The sequence below is a fragment of the Danio rerio genome, chromosome 22 (genome assembly GCF_052040795.2).
Source record: "Danio rerio strain M-AB ecotype USA chromosome 22, GRCz13ab, whole genome shotgun sequence".
Taxonomy (NCBI): domain Eukaryota; kingdom Metazoa; phylum Chordata; class Actinopteri; order Cypriniformes; family Danionidae; genus Danio; species Danio rerio.
In genome coordinates, this window is record NC_141042.1 from 11,452,647 (window position 1) to 11,476,502 (window position 23,856).

The window sequence follows — 23,856 nt, forward strand, 5'->3', positions numbered from 1 at the left end:
AATTACTGCGGTAGAAGAAGCTGCATCAATGATTTTTTATTTAATTAATGTACTTGCGTCTCAGAAGACAATTGACACACAATGAACACGTGGGGGCGTTTGAAGCCAGACGCGGAGATCTTGACACGCTCCAGACGCTAGGAGGTAATTAATAATATACACTAATACTGAAACAGTAAAGGCATTTTAGAATGACTAAAACAGCATTAAAGATGTTCTGCAGTGTGCTCAGTCTGCTGGTTTGTCCTTTCACACACATTTTCATCATCATATCTAACAAACCATTTTTTAATGTACATACTGTAATTTGTTAAGTGCACTTCGTAGTTTATGTGCATCTTATCAAATAAAAGTTTAACCTACTCAGTTATGCACATGTTATATTATACGTATTTTCAAAAGTTATGTGAATCATGACGTTTCCATCAATCTTTTTTATGCACATCTCCAAAATGAGCTCTAAAATAGGTGTGTGGAAATGTAAGACTAATGCGAGAAATACTGCTTCATCTTTAAAAAGGGGAGGAGACAGACAGAAACTCAGAGTTTAGAGAATAAAACCTGCTTCGGACCAGGTTAGATTCACAGAGTAAGTTACCAAGGTAACTGACTCTGAGTTAAAGTTACCTCTCTTTCAGAAACAGGCTTGACTTACCCTGCTTTCTCGAGTTTAACAAACCTGCCATTTTGAAACGGAAAACCCAGAGTTTCTCTCATTTCAGGGTTAAACTACTCTGAGTTTTCACTTAACCTGCTTTCTGAAACAGGCCCCAGGACACTCTAGTAACCACTTATCAACCAGCCGGAACACCATAGAAACAAGATAACAAACAAACAGAACACACTAGTAACCAATCACCAACAAATCTGAACATCAAGGAAACCAGATAACAACCAAAAGGGCCCTAGTAACCGCTCACCAACTAGCCAGAACACCAGCAACCACATAACAATCCAGAGCCAGAACACCAAAGAAACCAGATAACAACCAAGCGGGCACTAGTAACCACTCAGCAACCAGTCAGAACACTAGCAACTACATTGCAGCCATTTAAAACAACCTAGCAACACTTTAGCAACTACCCAGAACCCCCTAGCAACCACATAACCACCATAGCAACCAGATGACAACAAAACATGACAACCGAGCAAACCGCTAAACAACAACACAACAAAGATAACAAATGACACCCTAGTTACCACTTACCAACAAGCCAGAACACCCTAGCAACCACACAGTAACCCCGTAGGGCGCCCTAGAAATGCTTTCTGAGAACAACTCGACGTCATGATTGTTTATTGCGTCTTCTTTCCTCATGTTTACTCTACTTTCTGAACACAATTATCTCATTGGCTCGCAGTTCTACAAATGACCGGCTGTTCTACACTCAGCAGTAGGAGTTTGCCTGAAGTCCTCCGCAACAGTGACCCGATTGAGTAGCCAATGAAAATAAACACAACGGACATCTGACCTCTAATTTACAGAGCCTCAGCAAAACCCTCACACAGTTCTCAGAGAAAGAGTGCAGAAAGCGGACACTGACCCGCGTGTGCGGCAGAAACGTTTGTGGAGAGTTTGAGCGTGTTTTAGCCGCTCTGTGTTTATTAGCTCTGTTAGCAAACACCTGTTGCACTTAACGAACTCACCGTTTATGATGCCGTTACGCAGGTTACGAGCGCATCACCGTAAGTATCAGTCCGGTTACAGTGGCAGACGCTTAAAAACACGATACTCAACATTTGGCAACCCTTATATAAACAAAAAGACAGCGCTAATAGCGAATGCTGGATGTGGATTGACTGACTGGACTGTCCGAACTGCGCCGCGCAGCATTGTGGGACATCAGGCACATTCCACAGGCGACTCCACAGTTAAAGAGACAGGCGCGAGTTTCACTGGATAGAGGATCAGAGAGAGAACTGCTCTCATGGTGTATTTGTGTGACTGGATGAAATATTTAACGGATTTTGTATATTTTGATTAAATATATTAATATATATTTGTTTATATATTTTTTTAAATATAATTTAGAATTTTTTTTGCCTTTAGTCCCTTTATTAATCTGAGGTCACCACAGCGGAATGAACCGCCAACTTATCCAGCATATGTTTTACGCAGCGGATGCCCTTCCAGCCTCAACCCATCTCTGGGAAATATTTTTAATTAATGAATTTATAAATTATTTAAATGTAATTATTTTAAAACTCCAAACAGGCGAGGCAGTGGCGCAGTAGGCAGTGCTGTCGCCTCACAGCAAGAAGGTCGCTGGTTCAAACCTTGGCTCAATTGGCGTTTCTGTGTGGAGTTTGCATGTTCTCCCTGCCTTCGCGTGGGTTTCCTCCGGGTGCTCCGGTTTCCCCCCACAGTCCAAAGACATGCGGTACAGGTGAATTGGGTAGGCTAAATTGTCCGTAGTGTATGAGTGTGTGTGTGAATGTGTGTGTGGATGTTTCCCAGAGATGGGTTGCCGCTGGAAGGGCATCCGCTGCGTAAAAACTTGCTGGATAAGTTGGATAAGCCGACAAGAAAATGAATGAATGAATAAAACTCCAAACAGTCTATGAAAATATAAAATGTAATGTTAAATACATGCATATATATTATATATAATAGATTAAGCAATGTTTGTTAATTCATAATTAAAAATGTTAATATTATTTTAATAAATCAATATTAAATTAATAATAAATTATTACAACTTAACTAATTAATATAAAAAAATTACACACAGATACAATTATCAAATTATACTATAACGTTTTTATTTATATTTTTTTATTATCTATTTACAATAAAAATGAGAGCCAACTGTTTGCTGTTTTAAATTTGGGATTGTTAATAAAAAATAAAACGAAAACTGTCCATCTTTTTCTAATTCCATTCATCCACCTAATGCAGATCACATTTAAATAAATGTAGTTCAAATAAATAAAAATCAATAAATAAATAAAGTATTGTATTGTTTTTGGCATTTATTTTGCAAATAAAAAAACATGCATATATTTGATATAACAATAATAATAATAATGTTATTATTATTATTGTTACTATTATTATTATTATTGTTTATTATTAAAAAATAGTATTCTTGTTTTTGTTATTATTGTTGTTACTATTATTATTATTATTGTTTTTATTATTATTATTAAAAATAATATTCTTGTTTTTATTATTATTGTTGTTACTATTATTATTATTATTATTATTATTTTTGTTATTCTTATTATTATTAAAAATAATATTATTGTTTTTATTATTATTGTTGTTACTATTATTATTATTATTATTGTTATTATTATTATTAAAAATAATATTATTGTTTTTATTATTATTGTTGTTGTTGTTATTAATATTAATATTATTATCAAATCTTGTTGCTTTTCATCTCACACACTTCCAAATGAAGCTTTCCGTAATTTTACCTCGCTGATTCCTCTAACTAAAAATATATGTAAGCAAATAACTGTCGAGTGCAGTATTTCTCACAGTAGTTCACGTCATGTATCCTGTAATAAACCTGTATTGCCGAATGTCTGTTTCACACCAACTTAAACACTGTCACAGAGATTTCCTCCTCTGAAACCTCAAGTCTGAGCAAATACATCAGCATGACTTGTTTAATAAGCAGTGTCACGCAAAAAGACATACATTAGATTCCTCCAGTGCCACCAAAGAGCCTTAAATTTACAGTTGGTACAGGACGATTGTCTTTCTGTTACTCTGAATAAACACACGAGTCACTTTAAAAACATCCACACCGCACTGAAGGAGGAAATATACAATAGATGACTTTATGTAGACAAAACTGTATCACGTCCATTTAAAAACATTGCTATTTGATATAGCATGGTCAAATAATAAACCGTAATACAGGAATGGGTGGTGTAGTTAAAATATTAGACCGTGACAAACTAATGACCTATAGCAACACTTCTGTTTCTCCTTTTCTGCAAGTAAACGTCAAAGGCTTCTTATAATAGGGAAACAAACAATCAAGAAATGAACTCATGGTTTCAAAATGAACAGCATCTTTTATTTACTAAAATAACTTCACTCAAAGTCACTTCAGACGTTAAACACCAGGGTACTTTCCAATTAAAGTCCTGAGGATTTTACTAGTGACTGTTAAAGGGACAGATTACCAATTAATAACAGATTTGTTCATGCTAAAGTCTGCCTGAAAACAAAATTGACAATGTTTATTGTGCTAATGCTCAGGGGCGCAACTACACATGTACTGAGGGGTATGCTATCCCCCCATCACCACCAACCCAACTATTTTTTTTTATAACAGGCAAATAAGAAAATTTTCCATGAATATATTAAAGATATTTTTCTCCTCATCAACATGATTCAAACAAATACATTTGCAGTTCTGAACACAACTGAAATGGCATGAAGTAGTACATTAAGCATGTTAAGTAACAAATAATTTCTTCTCAGTTTTATTTTCCTCACTAAATGATTATAGCACCTTGACGTGCATTGCTTCTGTACCTTTTGCGCATTTGCGAAAACAAAATGATAGATATGGGAGTCCTAAAGGGCAAAAGAACAAAAAATGCAGTCACTTCTCATTTGAAAGATGTAAGGTCTGCCTTTGCATTAATAATTGACTGAAACTGCTATTGCACCTCTCACAAAGTTAAACTGCCTGAAATGTTCTATTTTATCAAAATGTTAAGGGCAAACTTTTTTGTAATTAAAATTAAAATAGTTTTGAGCACAAAAATTTACCAAAAGGCCTGCTGTATCAATATGAGACATAATAAATTTATAAAAAACATCTATATAGTATAAAAATAAATCTTGATAGACAGATTAATAAACCATTCAGTTCCAACAAAAGTGAATATTCATTTGTTAATGTGTCAGATTTAACAGGGTTAAGAATCATTATAGTCAAATAAAATTCATATAGGGGAATGTCTTTATTCAAATATTATTTTCTATTTTATCTGAAATATATGAATTATAACATACATTTTGTGTGATCCCTCTTATTTTGGCAAAATAATAATTAATTAATATTTAATTATTTAAAAAATATTGATCAATTATAACTTTTGACCCCAGACAGTTTATTTTGATAAAAATTTTAAGTTACATCTACATGTACACTTTGCACTTGGCTGTGTGACTGCATGTTATTGTGTTAAATGATATTGAATTAAAACGTGTGCCAACGTATGCAACTCATGGTGTGATTTTTTATTGAATAAAATACTATATTAAACTCAAAATAAACTATTCAACTAAACAAAAAAATATTAACAAAACATATTTATTTATTTTTATTATTTGAAGCTTTTAATAAGGATAATTCTAATAAAAATATTTTTGTCACAATGGCGCCCCCTCCACGTGTGGCTCCCCTATGCGGCGCACATACTGCATACCCCCTTTTTGCGCCCTACTAGCGCTAGGGGTGTGACGAGACGCTTACTCCACGAGACAATGATGAAATATATAATGTTATATATATATTGTATTCAACTGAAAAAAAAAAATCATAAAATGCTAAACTAATTCACCCTCACGCTCCATCATAACATCACAACGCACAATACAACTTTTCACCTCCCTGTCTCACAAGATCTCGTCACAGCCCTAGCTAGCGCACATTGTTAGTCTTAAGACAAACAATTGTAATCCCAATGAAATAAACTTTCTGTTTTAGTAATATTTATTCAAAGTTTGAACGTTTGCTTCTGCTCTGGACTGACTGTCCATCTCTCATGATGTCAGTCGGACGGATTGGGTGGGAAAAGCTTACCCATGTCCACTCCAACTATTAGTTTGCTGCGAGTGAAAGATAAGAGGAGGAGCGCAAAAATAAAAACCCGCCCCCTACTCAATATTATATTTCAGTTGGAAATCGGTCATCATACTGAAATAAAACCACTATAACCACAAATAATATATATTTTAAATAAATAGATAAATAAGTGTACTGGCAGCTTTTTGTACTAGACTTTACATGATCAATCCAGATGATTTATTGTTTTAAAACACGAAAATGTCAGGAAATGTACAACTTTTGACCATTTCTAAAGAACTTTTTTTTGTAATTTTTTTTCTTTTACAAATTATTTTCATAACCCATTTTTGAACTTTTTACATCAACAGGTCATTTAATCTAATGCAAAAGCATAAATAAACAGAAACCCCTAATGTGAATCATAAGCTACAGGCAACTGTTAATAAAATTTAGGAGATTGTTTCTGCCACAGATTATTACAATATTTAGATATTACTTTCTTATAAGTGCAACCTAACATCCTACAATTCTAATATTGTGTAGCTTGCAAGTTACACAGTAAAAACTGCTACAAATGATGTCAGAATTTTCAGAAAGCAAACTCGCATTTTAGAAATGAACTCATAGTTCTGAGGGGAAAAAACATTAGAATTGCTGGTTAGAATCTCAAGAATTGGAGAAAAAATATAGATTTTTATGAATTGAACAATGTTTCAGAACAGCAAGTAATAAAATAAAGACTACTCTAAAAAATGCTTGGTTATTTTAACCTAATTCTGGCTGTAATACGGACTACACTAACTGCTGGTTTAATTTTTAAATAATTAAATTAATAGGACCAAATTTAACCCAATGTTTGGGTTAGTCCATATTTTACCCAATTTGGGTTGAAATAACCCAGCATTTAACAGAGTACCTGAGTGTACCTGGGCAACTATTAATCTAAAGTAATCTGAAGTTCGGAAATCTGAACTCTTTCGAACAGTCATAAGTCATCATAATTCTATTTGTTTTTCTTCACAATTCCAAATTTAAACCTCACAATTCATATTATTTTCATTTGAACCACGAGAAAAAAAAATAAAAAGTCAGAATTGTGAGCTAAAAAGTCGCAATTAAATTTATTTATTTATTCATTTATTTGAATTCTTTGGCAGAAATAGTACTAGAAACTTGTACTAATCTCCACCCATGTCAATTAAAAAAATTATCCGAATATTAATAAAAAAAAATTAAATAACCTTTTTAGTTCTACATGCAAAAAAAATGTAATGACATCGCAGCGCATCCTCTTTTAAACATCCACAGTCACCATGCAACCTGATAAGATCAAACTAGTTCATGTGTCCGCGGACCCACAGCACAAAGCACGTTGCAAAACAGCCAAAACACAAGCGCGTCACATGACAGAACGAGTCACTTGGTCAAGCAGATGACACTTTATCAGAGCTTGAAATCAAACAAAAGGCCGTGAGAGATGGATACAAAAGCCTGGTGTTTACAGTGGCATGCACTGTGGTGGCAGAAAAACGGCGTGTGTAGTATTGGTGGCAGGGCAGATGCACGTGTGCACAGGTGTTTATGTGTTTGTGTGTGTGTGTGAGACTCACTCAAACACTGCAAGCCATGCTTCCTCTGCAGGGTTTTGCTGCACAGTGTACATGTGGCGCAGCTGGAGAAAGATCCGGGCACGAGCTGGTGGCCGCTGACGCTGCGCCGGCGCACTTTCACACGCTCGCTCAACTCTTTCTCTCTATCCTTTTCTCTCTCTCTGCCCTTTTCTTTGTGCTGCTCCTTCTCACGATTCTTACCCTGGAAACAGATAAAGATAGGTGTAGCATTAGCAATTAGCTACAACAACAGACTCACAGATTTAGAAAAATATAAACAAACCCAAATCAAGCCATAATTTGTACTACAATATTGTACTACAATATAACTAGATAACAATATTCATCAAGACCAACGTAGATGTTTCACATGTAAAAAGTACTATAGTAATTTATAGTAAATATTACAGTGCTTTTGAACCATACTACAGCAATGTATTATATAATGTAGTGCAGGGATCACCAAACTTGTTCCTGGAGGGCTGGTGTCCTGCAGATTTTAGCTCCAACGCTAATCAAACACACCTGAACAAGCTAAGCAAGGTCTTACTAGATATACTTGAAACATCCAGGCAGGTGTGTTGAAGCAAGTTGGAGCTAAATCCTGCAGGAACACCGGCACTCCAGGACCGAGATTGTTGACCCCTGCTGTAGTATTTACAACACTTTGGTAATGAATGCTGCAGCATACTGTAGTAATAACTATAATCAACTGATCAACTGTTTTAATTACTGTAGTATTCTTTATATGTAGTATATACCCTATAATATACCCCAAAATACTCTATAATATAGCCTAAACTACAGTCATTTTTTTATATTACTTTAGTTGTTGTATTAGCAACTATAGAATTAGCAGAATAGATTAACTGTGCTTTACTATTCATCAAAACACAATATAGTACTATTTACTTTAAATTTAGTTTCTAGCATGTTCTTACAGATTGCTAAAATGCTGTAACATGATCCTAACATGATTTAGCAATGTTTTAACAACTTCCTGATATTTTTGTTAGTGTTTTTACACTTTGCTAACATCCTTCATTATTTTGCTTGCATGTTATGGCATGTTTCTAACATGTTGCAGCACGTTAGCATGTTCTAACATAATGCTAGCATGTTTTAACATGTTCTAAACAAGATTTAGTGTGTTACTTTTACTTCCTGGCATTTGTTCTTTATGTTGCAAAGATGTTTTTACACTTTGATAACATTTCATCATTTTGCTAGCATGTTATTGCATGTTTCTAACATGTTGCGGCATGGTAGTATGTTCTAACATAATGCTAGCATGTTTTAACTTGTTTTGAACAAGATTTAGCATGCTGCTACTATTTTTTAACAATCTGCTAGCTTGCTTTTACTTCTGTTGCAAATTTATAGCAAGTTGTAACACATCACTAATATGCTTTAGCATGTTGCTAGTTTGTTCTAACAATTTGCTGGCATAATAATGTGACTTCGACAGTTCTTCTTGAGACTTGAGTAATAAAATATATTTATTGACAATAAATTTTAAGCTATATGACCAAAATAAACAAAAAAATCCTGTATAAAATGATCAATTGCCAACTGATAAAGAAATGCCACTTTGTTTGTTAAAAGAACAAGTCAAAACTTCCCCATAGCCTAAATGAGCAAATTTATAGTCTCTCTGTTTTCAACAATAGAGGAAGTTGCAGTGACACTAAAGTTACAGCATAGTTCTGCAGAAATGGACATGAATATACTCCCAAGGCTGAGAGACAGTGAGAATCAGTGTGTTTGATTACTTTGTCTTTGTTGAAGGATCCGGTCATGCGGTTCCTCAGTGAACTCAGAGTCCGCTTGACTTTGGTGCCTCTTTCTGGACGCTCCGGCCGATCCTCCTCTTCCTCGTCATTTCTATAAACAAAGATACACCAATCCATTTTAACATTAAAATGTTTTTTAGAAGCAAAAATGTGCAATCCAAATACAAGAAAGAACGTCAAAGACTTACTCATGGGCCAGAAACTCATACCATGTGAAGTTCCCAGTCACCTCTTTTCTGTCAGTGCTTGAATTTCTGCGTTTCGCCCTGAAGAAAATACAGTATTATCAAGATCAGGATTAATCATTAAATATCTCCACTGAAAACATTTATTACCTGGGTATGTTCAAATTGGAATATTAACATACTATTTTGTAGTGTGCAGCATGTGAATATATGAAACCTTGTTTATGCCATAGAATTAAAAAACATTTGTTTAAAAAGATAATTTATTTTATTTTTCTCATATCTGTAAGTTTTATTGACACAATTATGATTTTTTTCCCCCATCAAAGTTGTACTTTTATGCAATACATTCAAATCAATTCTCAGTCAACATCCTAAAATATCTCAAAAAGTTGACCTCTTACCAGAATTGTGTGTTTTCATTTTATAATTTTGACACTTCCTGGGAGTTTCTGAGCTTATGACTTATTTAATTTGATCATCATTTTGTTTTTCAAATTAAACTATTTTACATCAAATATAAACATTTACTACAATTAAACATGCAGGACAATGGGATGATGTGACTACGCACATACTATTGTATATTATCATGTAACTACCGAAGAAGTTATGTTTTTTTTTACACCAAGTATGCATTAAGCAGTCTGTTAGTATTCCATTTTGAACATAGCCTGCTGTTAGAAGCGTCAGCTACTGTGCAAAGGTTTCATGACCTTGTTTAAGCACGCTCTGGTTTATCATGCAGCTTTTAGAGATAAACAAGGGCATCCTAACCAGAAAGAAAAACCTCATCAGGCTTATAAAAATACAGCAAGACTGTTAAACGCTGAAATAAAATACATCACAAAACGCACAAACATGTTTAAGACAGCCAAGTGACAAACAATGCTTTCTATTTCTGGCCGGCAAACCAAACGTGGGCCAGTGGCGCTCGTGTTAGCGCTGTTAGTTTGTAGGAGGGCATGACAGGCTCCTTCACACTGTTTACTTACCCATGATACTGCTTAAGCTCCTGTAGAACTTTCTGTACCATCAGCCTGAGACAAACAAGACACTGAGGCTAAGTATGTGTGGCAGTAGGAGGGCACATGGTGGGCCGCTGTCCAAATAAAACCATCAGAGCAAAATCTACTGCCAACGGTAGCTCAATGGTGGGCTAGAATCAAATCACCCACGACTTTTCCTCAGCTTAAACCACAAAAAACACGCAGAAATGCAACAACAACCACAAAAACTGTTGCTCAGGGATTGGTAAATTAGGTTGGCTAGTTATGCTAGTGCTAAAGTTATGCTAGTGTGCTCCTAAAAGTTCAAATACAAATTATGTGTATTTTAAAGAAAACAGATGACAGTGACATCATCTTGCACTACACTCTTGTCCAATCAAAAACTCTCTAAAATAAGAATGCCCCTCCCCCAGTAGAAGGTGCAGCTCACTACTAGATAGCAAGTGGTTTATGGCTGTAAATTAGCTAAAAAATATTGGCAGTCCTATGACAGGAAATAGATAAGCATAGGACTGAAGTATTATTTTTTTCTCAAACAATTGTTGCAGCATGTTCTAACACAGTTGAGAACCACAGTGTTAAACAGGCTAACATGCTAGCAACATAATGAAACATGTTAGCAAAATATAGAAACATGATAACAACACGGGAAGCTAGCTAGCGTTTTTGTCATACTATAACATACTTGCAACCTGCTGAATCATTTAAGAACATGCTGCAACATGTTTTAAATATGGAAAGAACATGCTAACACATTAGTAGCATGATAACAAAATGATTAAGGTTTCAAGATTCTACTGTTTTACATTCAAAAAAGTAACATTCAATCTTGTTAAAATACTAGCAACCCTTTAAACATAAAAATACTATAGTAATGTATAGTAAACACTACATTTTACTACTACAAAGTAATTTACAATTCTATTTAGCACACTATTTACAAATGAGAAAGGCCTCAAGGGATTCATCATAAACAGGCGATGCTAATACAAAGTTGCTAATACGTTTAGCATTCATACAGTGATAAGGAAGTGTCTAATTTGTGTTTGATCCCAGCATCAGATAATTAAGACAGAACAGACTTGCTGCCCCAGCTATTCCAGGAAGCCATCACTGAAGATTCTTGATTTGTCTTGACCGATTCCAAGGTCAGTAATCCTTTAGTATTACATAACTTCACTGACTCAAAACAATCTTGTGATAGCTACTACAGTACTCATTAGCAAAACATGAATGTGGAGACTTACACGTGACTCCGTCCCTCTCCAGACTGCAGCCCCTCTTCAGACTCATGCTCTTCTGGAATCCCAAAGCAAGAAGAAGATTGGATGATACACTTAATATTTAAACACAGAGGTATTTAAATAGTACTTTGAGGGTTAAGTTTCATAACAACATATATGATTATTAGATCACACTTTATTTAAAGGTGTAATTCTAGCTATTAACAAAACAGTAACTAAGGCCATGTACATGGATATTTTTATTAACAGTTTTCCCTGCTTTAAAAAAAAAACTTTGTCCAGATGAAAACGCCTGAACACACAGCAATTCATGTTAAGGGCATGCCGAACCAACAGGTGGCGATAATGACACTTTTATGCTGGGTTCTTTCCAAAAAGGGAATTAAGTATTTTCATGAGTAAACCACATACAAGTCAATGCAAACATGACAACTGTTACAATCGCTGGAGAACCACAATTCTGCCACCAAGTGAACTAGAAATTCCATCAAACCTTTATGCCTATACCTGTTCCGGCTCACCTTTGATAAAAAAAACACACAGCTGAAGCTGTTCAGGACTAATCAAATGGGCTATAAAGACAGCACGCGCGCACACACACACATTGTTGCTGAGATTTGTTCTACCTGTAGCATTATGAATAGTTTCTCCTTGCCGTGTTTTGATTCTTTGCTTTGTTTGTTGATTTTTGATTTTAGCCGCCTGTACAGATCTCTTTCCTGGTTTTGACTACTCTTTTAAATTGCCCTTTTTGATTCTGTTTGCTCCTGTGATCGACCCTTGCCTCCTTGAAAATTCTTTGTCTAAATAAAGACAGAAAAGTTTCAGTTTCAGTCACCCGATACTCCGTTTTCATGTGGACAAACAGCAAAAACGTTTAGAAAAAAGTCCATGTGTTTGTGTGGACGGGCCCTACACCTTTTAGCTCAATAAACTACTAACTTGCTGCTTGTTAATAGTTAGTAAGGTAGTAGTTGGGTTTAGGTATTGCTGGCAGCTAGCTCTTTGCAACTTTCACATTGTCGCCCACTGAAGCTAAGCAGGGCTGCACCTGGTCATATGGGAGACCTCATGGGAAAAACTAGGTTGCTGTTGGAAGTGGTGTTATTGAGGCCAACAGTGGGTGCTCAGCCTGTGGTCTGTGTGAGTCCTAATGCCCCAGTATAGTGAAGGGGACTCTATACTGCTCAGTGAGCGCCGTCTTTCGAATGAGACATTAAACCGACTCTCTGTGGTCATTATAAAAATTCTAGGATGTCCTTCGAAAAAGAATAGGGGTTTATCTCTGAATTTGCCCACTGGCCTCTGTCCATCATAGCCTCATAACAATCACCATATTATAATTGGCTTCATCACTCCTCTCCACCAATCAGCTGTTATGTGGTGTGCGGTCATCTAGGTGGATGTTGCACACTGGTGGTGGATGAGGACATTCCCCCCAATGTGTAAAGCGTTTTGAATGTCTAGAAAAGCGCTACATAAATGTAAGGAATTATTAATTATGGTTATTATTGGTTAGGATTATACTTTGTAAGTACTAATAAACTACTGCTACTAAGTACTAATAAACAGACAATATCAAGTTACACAATATATCAACACATATATTAACACAATAGCAGCTAATAACCCAGTAGCAAACAGTTTGTATTGGTACTGTACTGAAACTAGTGTTACCAATTTTTTGAGTTTCTCTTACTGGTTTCATTTCTGTTTCCCCGAAGGAGAAAAATATTGCGGCTTTTGATCCTAGAATTCCTTCTCAAAAAATAACATTTGATTTATCTGTCAGCTTTAGCCCATGAGAACGCAACTCTTCCTGACCACAGTTTTCCCCCTAATTGGAGAATCTTTTTCACTCACCTCCGGCCTCCCTGGCAGCCTGCTTGGAAGTCTCCAGTATGCGGGATACTCTTTCAGCTTGCGATTTTTCATCAGTCGCCAGAATCTCAGATCTGGAATAAATGGTCTTTGTTGGTGTGGACGGCTGCTGTCGCTAAAAACAAAACATGTCAAAATGTTAAAGGAGTAGAAATAAAGTAATTTATTAGCCTATAATTTACTCACCCTCAAGTCATTATTGTATTTTGACTTTTATTATTTTATTCTGACTCTTCCAAGCTGTATAATTATGTAGCATAGTGACTCTTATTTTGAAGCTCCCAAAAACGCATAAATTCATCAGCAAACTAACCCATACACTGGTAAGTTTAACGTATGTCTTATAAAGCTGAATGATGTGTTTACATAAAATGGGTAGAGGTATGTACATGGCATTGTGTGAATAATACACTGTATAATGGGTAACACTTTACAATAAGGTTCATTAGTTAATGCATTAACTAACATAAACTAATCATGAACAACACTTGTACAGTATTTATTAATCATATTTGAACATTTACTAATGCATTAATAAGATTTAAGTCCATGCTTGTTAACATTAGTTAATGCACTATGAGTTAACATGAACTAACAATGAACAACTGTATTTTTATTAACTAACGTTTTTTAACATGAATAAATACTGCAGTAAATGTATTGTTCAATGTTTGTTCATGTTAGTAAATGCATTACTTAACATTTACTAATGAACCTTATTGTAAAGTGTGACCGTATAATGTTATACAGTAACACCAAGCCAACTCATTTCCTTGTTTGTCAATGTCCTCTGTGGTAAAAAAACTGTGTGGTAAGTGTGCAAGACATGTCTATTTTCTGAGCTTCTGAGGATAGATTGAGGGTGAGTAAATTATGGGGTCATTTAAATTTTTTGGTGAACTATTCCGACTTCCTATTTAACTTTAACAGTATCTACAGGGGTATCCAACTCTGTTCCTGGAGCATTAGCTTCCTTGCAACCCCAGTAAGCTCTGCAGGACAGTAGCCCTCCAGAATGAGTGCCTTGCTCTGCTTATACTAAGATACTGTTTTCATCATACTTGACTAAGGATAGTTACTTGTGTTTTAGGACTTTCACTTTCAACAGCACTGGTTGCTTCTTCCACTGAACTTTCGGAGAAGGAGGATGATGGTAAAAGGGAACTTTTGGCCAGACACTGGACTTCTCTTTCCCCATCGCTGTCAATTCCGGCAGTGTCTAAGCTGAACCTACACACATAACCATGCAATGTTTACATTGGTGTGATCCAAACAGACAACATGCACTCAAACATGAAAGTCTTTACAAACTGACATCTTGCATATCCATTGTACATTTGTAGAAAGGTGTAGGTGCAAGAGCAAACAAACACACAACAATGGTGGAGTATGTGGTAGTGTTGTTGTTGCTTAAGGGTTTGGTAATGCTTCATTAACAAAGTGTGGATTTACTCCACATTACAACCAAAAGAAGAGGTGCATCTTGGACAACCCGGCAAATTCTATATACACATCAGCACCGATTCACCAGGTGGTACATTATCACTTCCTTACAGATACTGCTGATAAAAAATTGACCGAATTCTGGCATGGTATGCGTAATACATCATTGATTTAAAGAATGTCTAAACCGTTTTTTTTTTTAAAGTGCAAGAGAAAAACTTTTTTGGCTACATCATTGTCGTGTAAATGTAGCCTTAGAAATTTAAAATGTGTCCAACCACTTTAACTCTTTAGGACTACTGAAAAAGTGAGTCATACCTTCTTCCAAGGTCAATCGGAGACACTGGACATTCCCAGCTGTGCCTACGAGATGTGGACATTGATCTAACCAATATAGGAAAGGTATCCATGTCTGAGTCCTCATCTTGGTCGGACGGCGGATAATCCTGAGACTCTGAGGTTTTGACAGCAATCAAGCGATCCATGCTGGAAATCAAAGTGTGGTCTATCTGCAAAAGTTGCTGGGTGTCTGACTCTGTGAAATCCTGGTCGGATTCGCTTTCTGGTGTCGACAGAAGAGGTATCAAAGAAGTAGGACTCTTGTTGGGTGCGTTCAAGGCTGTAGGTTGTGTGTTTTGTGGCTCGGTTGATCCGAGTTGCAGGTCTCTGAAATATTCTGAATCTCTTAGGGAAGGGCAGAGGTCTAAAAGGTCCTCCTCACTGCTGCACTCGTCACTCTCAGCCAAGAAGTTCCTCTGAGAAAAGAAAACCCAAATACAGCTGACTTTCTCACAACATGACTAATAATGTGACGTGAAGTCAGATTCAGGCTAGTGTCATTGAACCGAAAGTGGATACAGCCAGTTGAACTTCTTGTGTGATAAACTTATAATTGATGACACATTTATCCAATACAGCGTACTTGTTCCAAGGACAAAACCACACTGAGGAAGCAAGGTAAAGGACCTTGATCAAGGTTTCAAGATTCTATTGCTTTACATTCAATCTCACTCTGCTCTTAGTAATTGTTTTGGGGGATTGTGTATCATCCTCATCATCTCAATTTGGGGTTTAATTTATGGAGACTTACCTTCTCCTCAGGAGAACTGCTGAAGAAGACGTCTTCTGGAATGGAGGCCGGGGACAAGGAAGAGGAAGAGCTGGGCGCTGAGACTGGGATACGAACTTGAGTGCATGGCTTGCAATCTGAAGCTGAAACACAAATCGTTTCACAATGAATTAAGCAAGAGATATTATCCACAACTGCGACTGGCAGTGTTGCCTTTACTGAGGCGTCTTATCAAAAGGATCAGACAAAACAAATTAAGTGTAACATTCTGGATATCTAATTACATCATATCTCCGATGTTTATCCGTAAAGATTGTTACAGCAATAGTAGAGATACTGTTCTGCCAGACGTTATCAGTGGCTTTCAATAACTTCAGAATATTACATCAACACACAGATGGAGTCAGTAGAAGTTGGAAACGTTTCGCTGTAAACAGAAGATCTTAATCTGATGCACGATGGAAGCACTAGTTTACAGAAGCAAAACCCGGGGTTGTATTTGATTCAACCTACAGCCTGATGCCTAGGAAAACCTTTAGATAGTTCAACTAAAACTGAAAATGTTCTCATTATTTACTCTCCTTAAGTGGTCCCAAACCTTCCTCTGTTGAACATTTAACTTCTTTTGAGTAAATTATGACAGAATGTTTTGTTGTTGTGGGTGAACCATCCCTTTAAGGTTGTTCAGAAAGCCATATAAGACCTAATGCATCTAAAGAACCAAGGAATGCTGAACCAATATGGATGCATTGGTCTATTTTGGGAATAGCAAAGAAACTCTCAAGAACATTCCTTAAATGTTAAATTATGACACATACATATTGTGTGACTGCTGAATTCATCTTTCTATACTTTAGTGTACCTGTCCACTTGTAATTATGACGACGATATATGTACCGTGAGAAACCCCAGAAACCAAAGTCCAAACCACAATATTCCTGCTTCACCGACTGCCTATCCTTAAACGATGGATGAAAGGAGCAATAGAGCATTTACTAGTGTAAATCATCTGGGCTCTAGAGGAACAACAGAGTCTGAGTGCAGTAAGGTTGTTTGTATCTGAATCAGACATGCGATATGTAAACCATAAGAGCACTATGATGCTTGTCATCTTCAAATATCCTTTTATGGCTGCCCCTTTCTCACCATATGCTCCAACATGAACACTTAAACAAAGGGGCCTCTCAGCGTTTACAAGGGTTACTGTAGGTCTACCGCAGAAAACATGTTTTTTTTACACACTTCAAGGTGTGTGCACATCATCTATCCATCCATCCATCCATCCATCTATAAACTATATCAATCCATTCATCTATCCATCCATCCATATACAAAACATTTCTCTATCTATCTATCTATCTATCTATCTATCTATCTATCTATCTATCTATCTATCTATCTATCTATCTATCTATCTATCTATCTATCTATCTATCTATCTATCTATCTATCTATCTATTTATCTATCTATCTATCTATCTATCTATCTATCTATCTATCTATCTATCTATCTATCTATCTATCTATCTATCTATCTATCTATCTATCTATCTATCTATCTATCTATCTATCTATCTATCTGTCTCACTAAAGCAAAGTGTTTTTGTCTGTCTGTCCGTTCATCCATTTATCTATATAATATATCCATTCATTTACCCATCCATCCATATGCAAATCCAGCAAAATGCAAAGTATATCCACCCATCTCTCCATCCATCTACAAGCAAAATATATCCATCCAGCCACTCACTAATCCATCTACATGCAAAGTATATCCATCTATCACTAAGCAACGTATATTTGTATGTTTGACCATCCATCTATATGCAAACTATATCTGTCTGTCCGTCCATCCATCTATATAATATATCTATCTATCCATCCATCTATATGCAAAGTATATCCAACCATCCATCTACAAGCAAAGTATATCCATCCATCCAGCCACCCACCAACCCATCTATCTACATGAAATTATATTTATCCATCCACCCATCTATCCATATGGAAATGATATCCATCTATCTACAAGCAAAGTATATCCATTCACCCATCCTTCTATCCATTCATTCATCCAGCCAGCTACCCACCAACCCATCCATCCATCCATCCATCCATATGCAAATCCACATAGATGCAAAGTATATCCATTCATCCCCCCATCCATTTACAAGCAAAATATATCCATCCAGCCAACCAACCCATCCATTCACCTATCTATATGGAAAGTATATCCATCCATCCATCCATCCATCCATTTATCCATCTATCTATCACTAAGCAAAGTATATATGTTTGTCTGTCCGTCCGTTCATCCATCCAACTATCTATATAGTATATCTTTGCATACATCCATCCATCCATCCTTATGCAAATCCATCCGTATGCAAAGTATATCCACCCATCCCTCCATCCATCTACGAGCAAAATATATTCATCCAGCCACTCACCAACCCATCCATCCATCTATCTATATGGAAAGTATATCCATCCATCCATCCATCCATCCATCCATCCATCCATCCATCCATCCATCCATCCATCCATCCATCCATCCATCCATCCATCCATCCATCCATCCATCCATCCATCCATCCATCCATCCATCCATCCATCCATCTATCTATCTATCTATCTATCTATCTATCTATCTATCTATCTATCTATCTATCTATCTATCTATCTATCTATCTATCTATCTATCTATCTGTCTGTCACTAAGCAAAGTATATATGTTTGTCTGACCATTAGTCCATCCATCTATATAGTATATCTTTGCATCCATCTATCCATTGATTCATCCATCCATCCATCCATCCATCCATCCATCCATCCATCCATCCATCCATCCATCCATCCGTCCATCCATCCATCCATCCATCCATCCATCCATATGCAAATCCATCCATATGCAAAGTATATCCACCCATCCCTCCATCAATCTACAAGCAAAATATATCCATCCAGCCACCCACCAACCCATCCATCCATCCATACAGAAAGTATATCCATCAATCCATCTATCTATCACTAAGCAAAGTATATATGTTTGTCTGTCCATCCATCCACCCATTTATATAGTATATTTTTGCATCCATCTATCCATCGATTCATCCATATGCAAATCCATCCATATGCAAAGTATATCCCTCCATCCATCCATCCATCTACAAGCAAAATATATTCATCCAGCCACCCACCACCCCATTTATCCACCCATCCATCATCCATCCATCCATCCATATGCAAAGTACATCCATCCATCTATCACTACACAAAGTATATATCTCTGTCTGTCTATCTGTCCATTCATCCATCTATCCATATAGTATGTCCATCCATCCATCCATCCATCCATCCACATGTAAATTATATTCATCCATTTCACTATTTGTAGTACAGTATTTAATGTAATCTCGTGTTCTCTATAAAGTACAGCACAGACAGCTGAAGATATGACAAGGCAGCAATAAACATTCCTGCACATTGAAACTCTCATCACTTGTTAGAGCGCCAAACTCTCCGTTGGCATCTAAATATACACACACCGTATTATTCCTTGTAGAGTGCAGTGGCGAAGGACAGTAGTGAGTGACACAATCACAGAGAGAGAAAGAAAGAAGTGTGAAGATGTGGTTTAGTGAGTGTCAGGTCATGAACACATTATACAGATACATATAACAGTCCGGTGCTGTGGACAGACTGCAGCTGCATGAACATCAATGCGACCACAAGCAAACACTGCCCTGTAACGCCTATTTATAGAGCAAGAAACAACCACCACACCAGATACACACGACTGATTCTCTCCACTTCACAAAGCACAATAAACAACACCCAACGTGCTTTCAATGCTGACGGAGACACAAATACTGTTCTTTTTTATGTGAGCTTGAAATCTACAGCTTTATTCTTTGTGTTTTCACGACCACAGCGTTTAGGTATTGAAATTTGAACAAAAAGTTTAAAGGCACTCATATTATTTGATTATAATCTTAATAAAACTGCTTGTGACATTTTGGAAACCTTTTCTTCCCATGATCGGTACTTTTTAAGGGTTATGGTTTAAGGAAAAATCTTTATGAAATATTATATGTTTTTGTCATATATTGTGCACTGTAAAAAAAAATTATAAATTAGCAGATTTCCACACTACAGTTTCTCACAACGCAAACAAATTAAGAAAACGCGCTGCATTTTCTTACAATGCAAACAATTTACGAAAATGAGCTGCATTTTCTTACAACACAAATAAATTTACGAAAACATGCTGCATTTTCTCACACAACAGAAATGTTCTAAGGGTAACTAAGGGATGCTGCTGTGCTGTAACTATTGCTCAGTGAAGTTGTAGGTGATCTTTGAAAGATGTTTTTTATTTTTTTTTATTGTAACATCCTGATTCCCTTGACTTTTGTATTTTATAAGCCTAAATAACCTTAACCTAAATAGCCAGGTGCGTCATGTTTTAGAGTCTCCTTGAAATATTTCTGTTGTGTTGTGAAAAAATGTTTCGCAAGAAATGCGTTTTCGTAAAATGTTTGCGTTGTGAGAAAATGCAGCACGTTTTATTAATTTGTTTTCTTTGTGAGAAAACGCAGCACGTTTTATTTATTTGTTTACATTGTGAGAAAATGCGGCACGATTTAACAATGTGTTTGCGTTGTGAAAAAATGGAGCGCATTTTACTAATTTGTTTACGTTGTGAGAAAATGCAGCATGTTTTATGCAGCATGTTTTATTAATATGTTTACGTTGTGAGAAAATGCAGCGCATTTTTACAAATCTGTTTGTGTTGTAAGGATTTGCAGCAGGTGTGCTGTTGAACGGATGAAGATCTTTTCTCAATATTTTTGTAATTGCATATGTTTTCTTAAATTGCAGCATGTTAAGCTCTCTCAGCCACCATAGTTTAGCCCTCCTTGGCTGAAATACTTTTATTTTAATTATTATATTCATATTATTAGATTTTTTAAAAATTTCTAAAGAACAAACCACACTGTAAAAAAAGTTGACTCCAGGCAACAAACTTCAGGACATTTTCGAGTTTACTCAACTTAAACTGAGTCAAGTGCAGTAATTGGGTAGGGTCATCTCAAAAACGTCCTAAAGATTGTTGCCTTAAAATTTTAAGTTGTCAACTTTTTTTTATATAGTGCCATGTTGTCCAATCACTTGCTTTTAAATGCCACTTTAAGACGAAAATCTTGCAAAATAACTATTTGCCAATATGGCAAATACAAAAAAAAAAATAAATAAATAAATAAAAATCTGTTATTTTAAATATTATGCCTCAAAATTTGTTAAAACAATCTAATCTCCAAAATATTAGAAAATTACATAAAATAGAAGGACTGATAATTTAGTTTTAACCAAATACGCAATTATTCTATTTATGTAAAACTAATATCTAAAAAATACAAATTAAAAAACTTTCAATCATTTAAGTAATCTCTTATTAAAAATTATTTTTAGAGTTAAAAAATGATTTAAACGTCTTATTACATTAAGCTATATTCTATTAAATGCTGTATATAACTAAATTACATATTAATTTACTGTTACTATTAATTTCATGTATATTCAACATAAAGTGTACAGCACATGGTAAAGAGAAGAAGAAAAAGTATGACCATGATTATTGGGATTACAAGTAAAGTGTAAAGCACAATAAAATAGCAGAAAGGTACCAAAATCCTGAAAGACGCATCTGTCTTCTCTACCTCTTTTGAAGGACCATCGCTTCATCCAGGAGAAAGAGGGCCAGGAGTTGTGGAGAGGTGGGTCTGCCATGAGGACGAGCTCTGAGTCTCTCCGGTGCTCAATGAGATTTTAGGAGAACCACCAGAGTCCCAGAGTCAGATAAGAGGAGGAACCACGGCGGATTAAACCAACATATGATTCAAAGTCAAGAGGCGCAGCAGAGGGGCAAGCAAGAGAGAGAGGAGAGAGAGAGGCACCACTGGAAGTAATGTGGAGGAATTGTATCATCAGAGGCATCAGGTATCAGTTTTTCTTTAGCCTGTATGTCATCTTTTTACATTTTTTTTGGCATTTTGCCTTTATTTGACAGTAGAAAGACAGGAAGTGAAATGGTTGAGAGAGGGGGATTGGTTCAAGAGATGATATTCGAACTCAGGACACCCGTAGTTCTGTTGCTCTATATGTATCAGTGCACTAACCACTGGGCTATCCTGATAACTGTATGACGTCTTTTTACTTTAAAAATGCCAGTAGCTACTAGTTTCCATTCAAGAATGGAAATTAGACTTACAAAGCAGCTTTTGTCTATAAATATTCCAGGAAATGTGCCCTCATCTCCGACATCTGAATGCTGTTTAGTCAGTGTTTTTAAGTCAGGGTATTGTCGCTTTGTTTCTGACTGGAAGAGTATTTAAGATTCAACCATATATTTTTAGACTATGGTGGAAAAACACAGAAGTTGGTTTGTTGAAACGTTCTCGAAGATCCTCGAAATAATTTCAGTAGCTACGTTTCTATCCAAAGATGCGAATTAGACTTGTGCACAAAACAGGATTATTGTATAAAACATTAGTGTAAAATGCAGCGTTTCCATGCGATGAGTGAAAGAAAACATCACTTTCTGATAAACTAAAAGCTAATGAAGTCTGCACTGTGCGCTCAAGGTTTTTACAATTTTTGGTGTGTTGATATAGTTAATAATATCATACAAGAGAATTCACACTTGTTAATTTCTTTATATAGCTTTAATTTACATTCCAGGGTGATACAAAGCACAGCGTTTCAGCACAATGCCTTCCTCAGCGCGGTAACGTTTAACAATTGCGAAACAACCTTCTGTAGGCAGTTATCAAAAAGCTAATGAAGCCTGCTCTGCGCACTCGCAGTTTTAAAAAAAAATTTGTGCGTTAGTCTTGTTAATAAAATCATTCAGAAGATTCGTACTCGATAAAATAATTATTTTACATAGCTTTATTCCTCAGTGCGTCAACGTTTAACATATGGGAATAGACTATCTGAAGGCAGTTATCAAAAAGCTAATGAAGCAGGCACAGTGCACTCGCGGTTTTTATAATTTTTGGTGCATTAGTCCTGTAATAATATCATTCAGAAGATTCGTACTCTATAAAATAATTACTTTATATAGCTTTATTCCTCAATGCGTTAATGTTTACCGAATGTGAATCGCGATTATCTAAAGGCAGTTATCAAAAAGCTAATGAAGCCTGCACTGCGTTCTTGCAGTTTTTACAGTTTTGGTGCATTAGTCTTGTTAATAGTATCATTCAGAAGATTCACACTCAATAAAATAATTACTTTATTCCTCAGTGCGTCAACACTTAAAGAGTGCTAAAAGCTAATGTGACAAAAAGCTAATGAAGTCTGCACTGCACGATTTGCTTTTTTTTTTTTTTTTTGGTGCATTAGTCTAGTTAAAAATTTTATTCAATTGTGCGAATTGTTGGAAATTGTGCGAATCTTCAGAAGGCAATTATCAAAAAGAAACATGGAATTTGCAGTAGTTTAATTACAGTAGAAGAAGCCACTGTGTGATTTTTCAAAAAAATATATATTAAAACACCTGTGCTTCATGCAAATATACCCCCTTATTAACGATAGGCTGTTAAACAAACAGAAACAGTTGAAAGTGATGACATCAGTTATATGCAAATAGACGTATGATGTAATCTAATGACATCTAGCGGATTTTTGGGCAGAGCTTAGCAACTTTTTATTGAAAATAGTTGGCAACACTGGCTGTATAGATCTACACAGATCTGCGTTTGCAGCAGAGCGACAGCATACTAAAGTCACTGCTAGTGAATGAGGCATTAGACTTGTGCTCAAAACTGGAATATCATGTAAAACATTTACGA

The 23,856-nt window shown here is 35.9% G+C and overlaps 1 protein-coding gene and 1 long non-coding RNA gene across 9 annotated transcripts in view; one reads left to right on the top strand and one right to left on the bottom strand.

Moving 5' to 3' along the window:
* arhgef18b (Rho/Rac guanine nucleotide exchange factor 18b) overlaps positions 1-23,856 on the bottom strand; it is a 98,408-nt gene that overhangs the window by 68,973 nt on the left and 5,579 nt on the right. For 2 of the 7 annotated variants that reach the window (XR_015521730.1, XM_087304011.1), the window contains exons 2-9: positions 16,019-16,140; positions 15,247-15,683; positions 14,565-14,715; positions 13,468-13,600; positions 11,608-11,659; positions 9,354-9,431; positions 9,145-9,256; positions 7,373-7,574 (exon numbers count right to left, since the gene is read on the bottom strand). Coding sequence is in view for 4 of the 7 variants with exons in the window: in XM_087304011.1 (XP_087160137.1) it covers positions 7,373-7,574; positions 9,145-9,256; positions 9,354-9,431; positions 11,608-11,659; positions 13,468-13,600; positions 14,565-14,715; positions 15,247-15,413 (895 nt within the window). In the remaining 3 variants the exon portion in view is untranslated. Of the gene's footprint in view, positions 1-1,647; positions 1,821-7,372; positions 7,575-9,144; positions 9,257-9,353; positions 9,432-10,345; positions 10,391-11,607; positions 11,660-13,467; positions 13,601-14,564; positions 14,716-15,246; positions 15,684-16,018; positions 16,141-21,720; positions 21,818-23,856 lie in introns of those variants that run through there. The other 5 variants (XR_015521731.1, XM_087304012.1, XM_087304008.1 and 2 more) reach the window with 4 other exon arrangements.
* LOC141380176 (uncharacterized) lies at positions 1,222-23,476 on the top strand. 2 transcript variants are annotated; one of them, XR_015521748.1, is made up of 4 exons: positions 1,222-1,563; positions 11,417-11,508; positions 11,630-11,716; positions 21,732-23,476. It is a non-coding gene; the product is annotated as an uncharacterized LOC141380176 (long non-coding RNA). The 2 variants fall into 2 exon arrangements; XR_015521749.1 differs by lacking the exon at positions 21,732-23,476 and adding an exon at positions 16,030-17,490.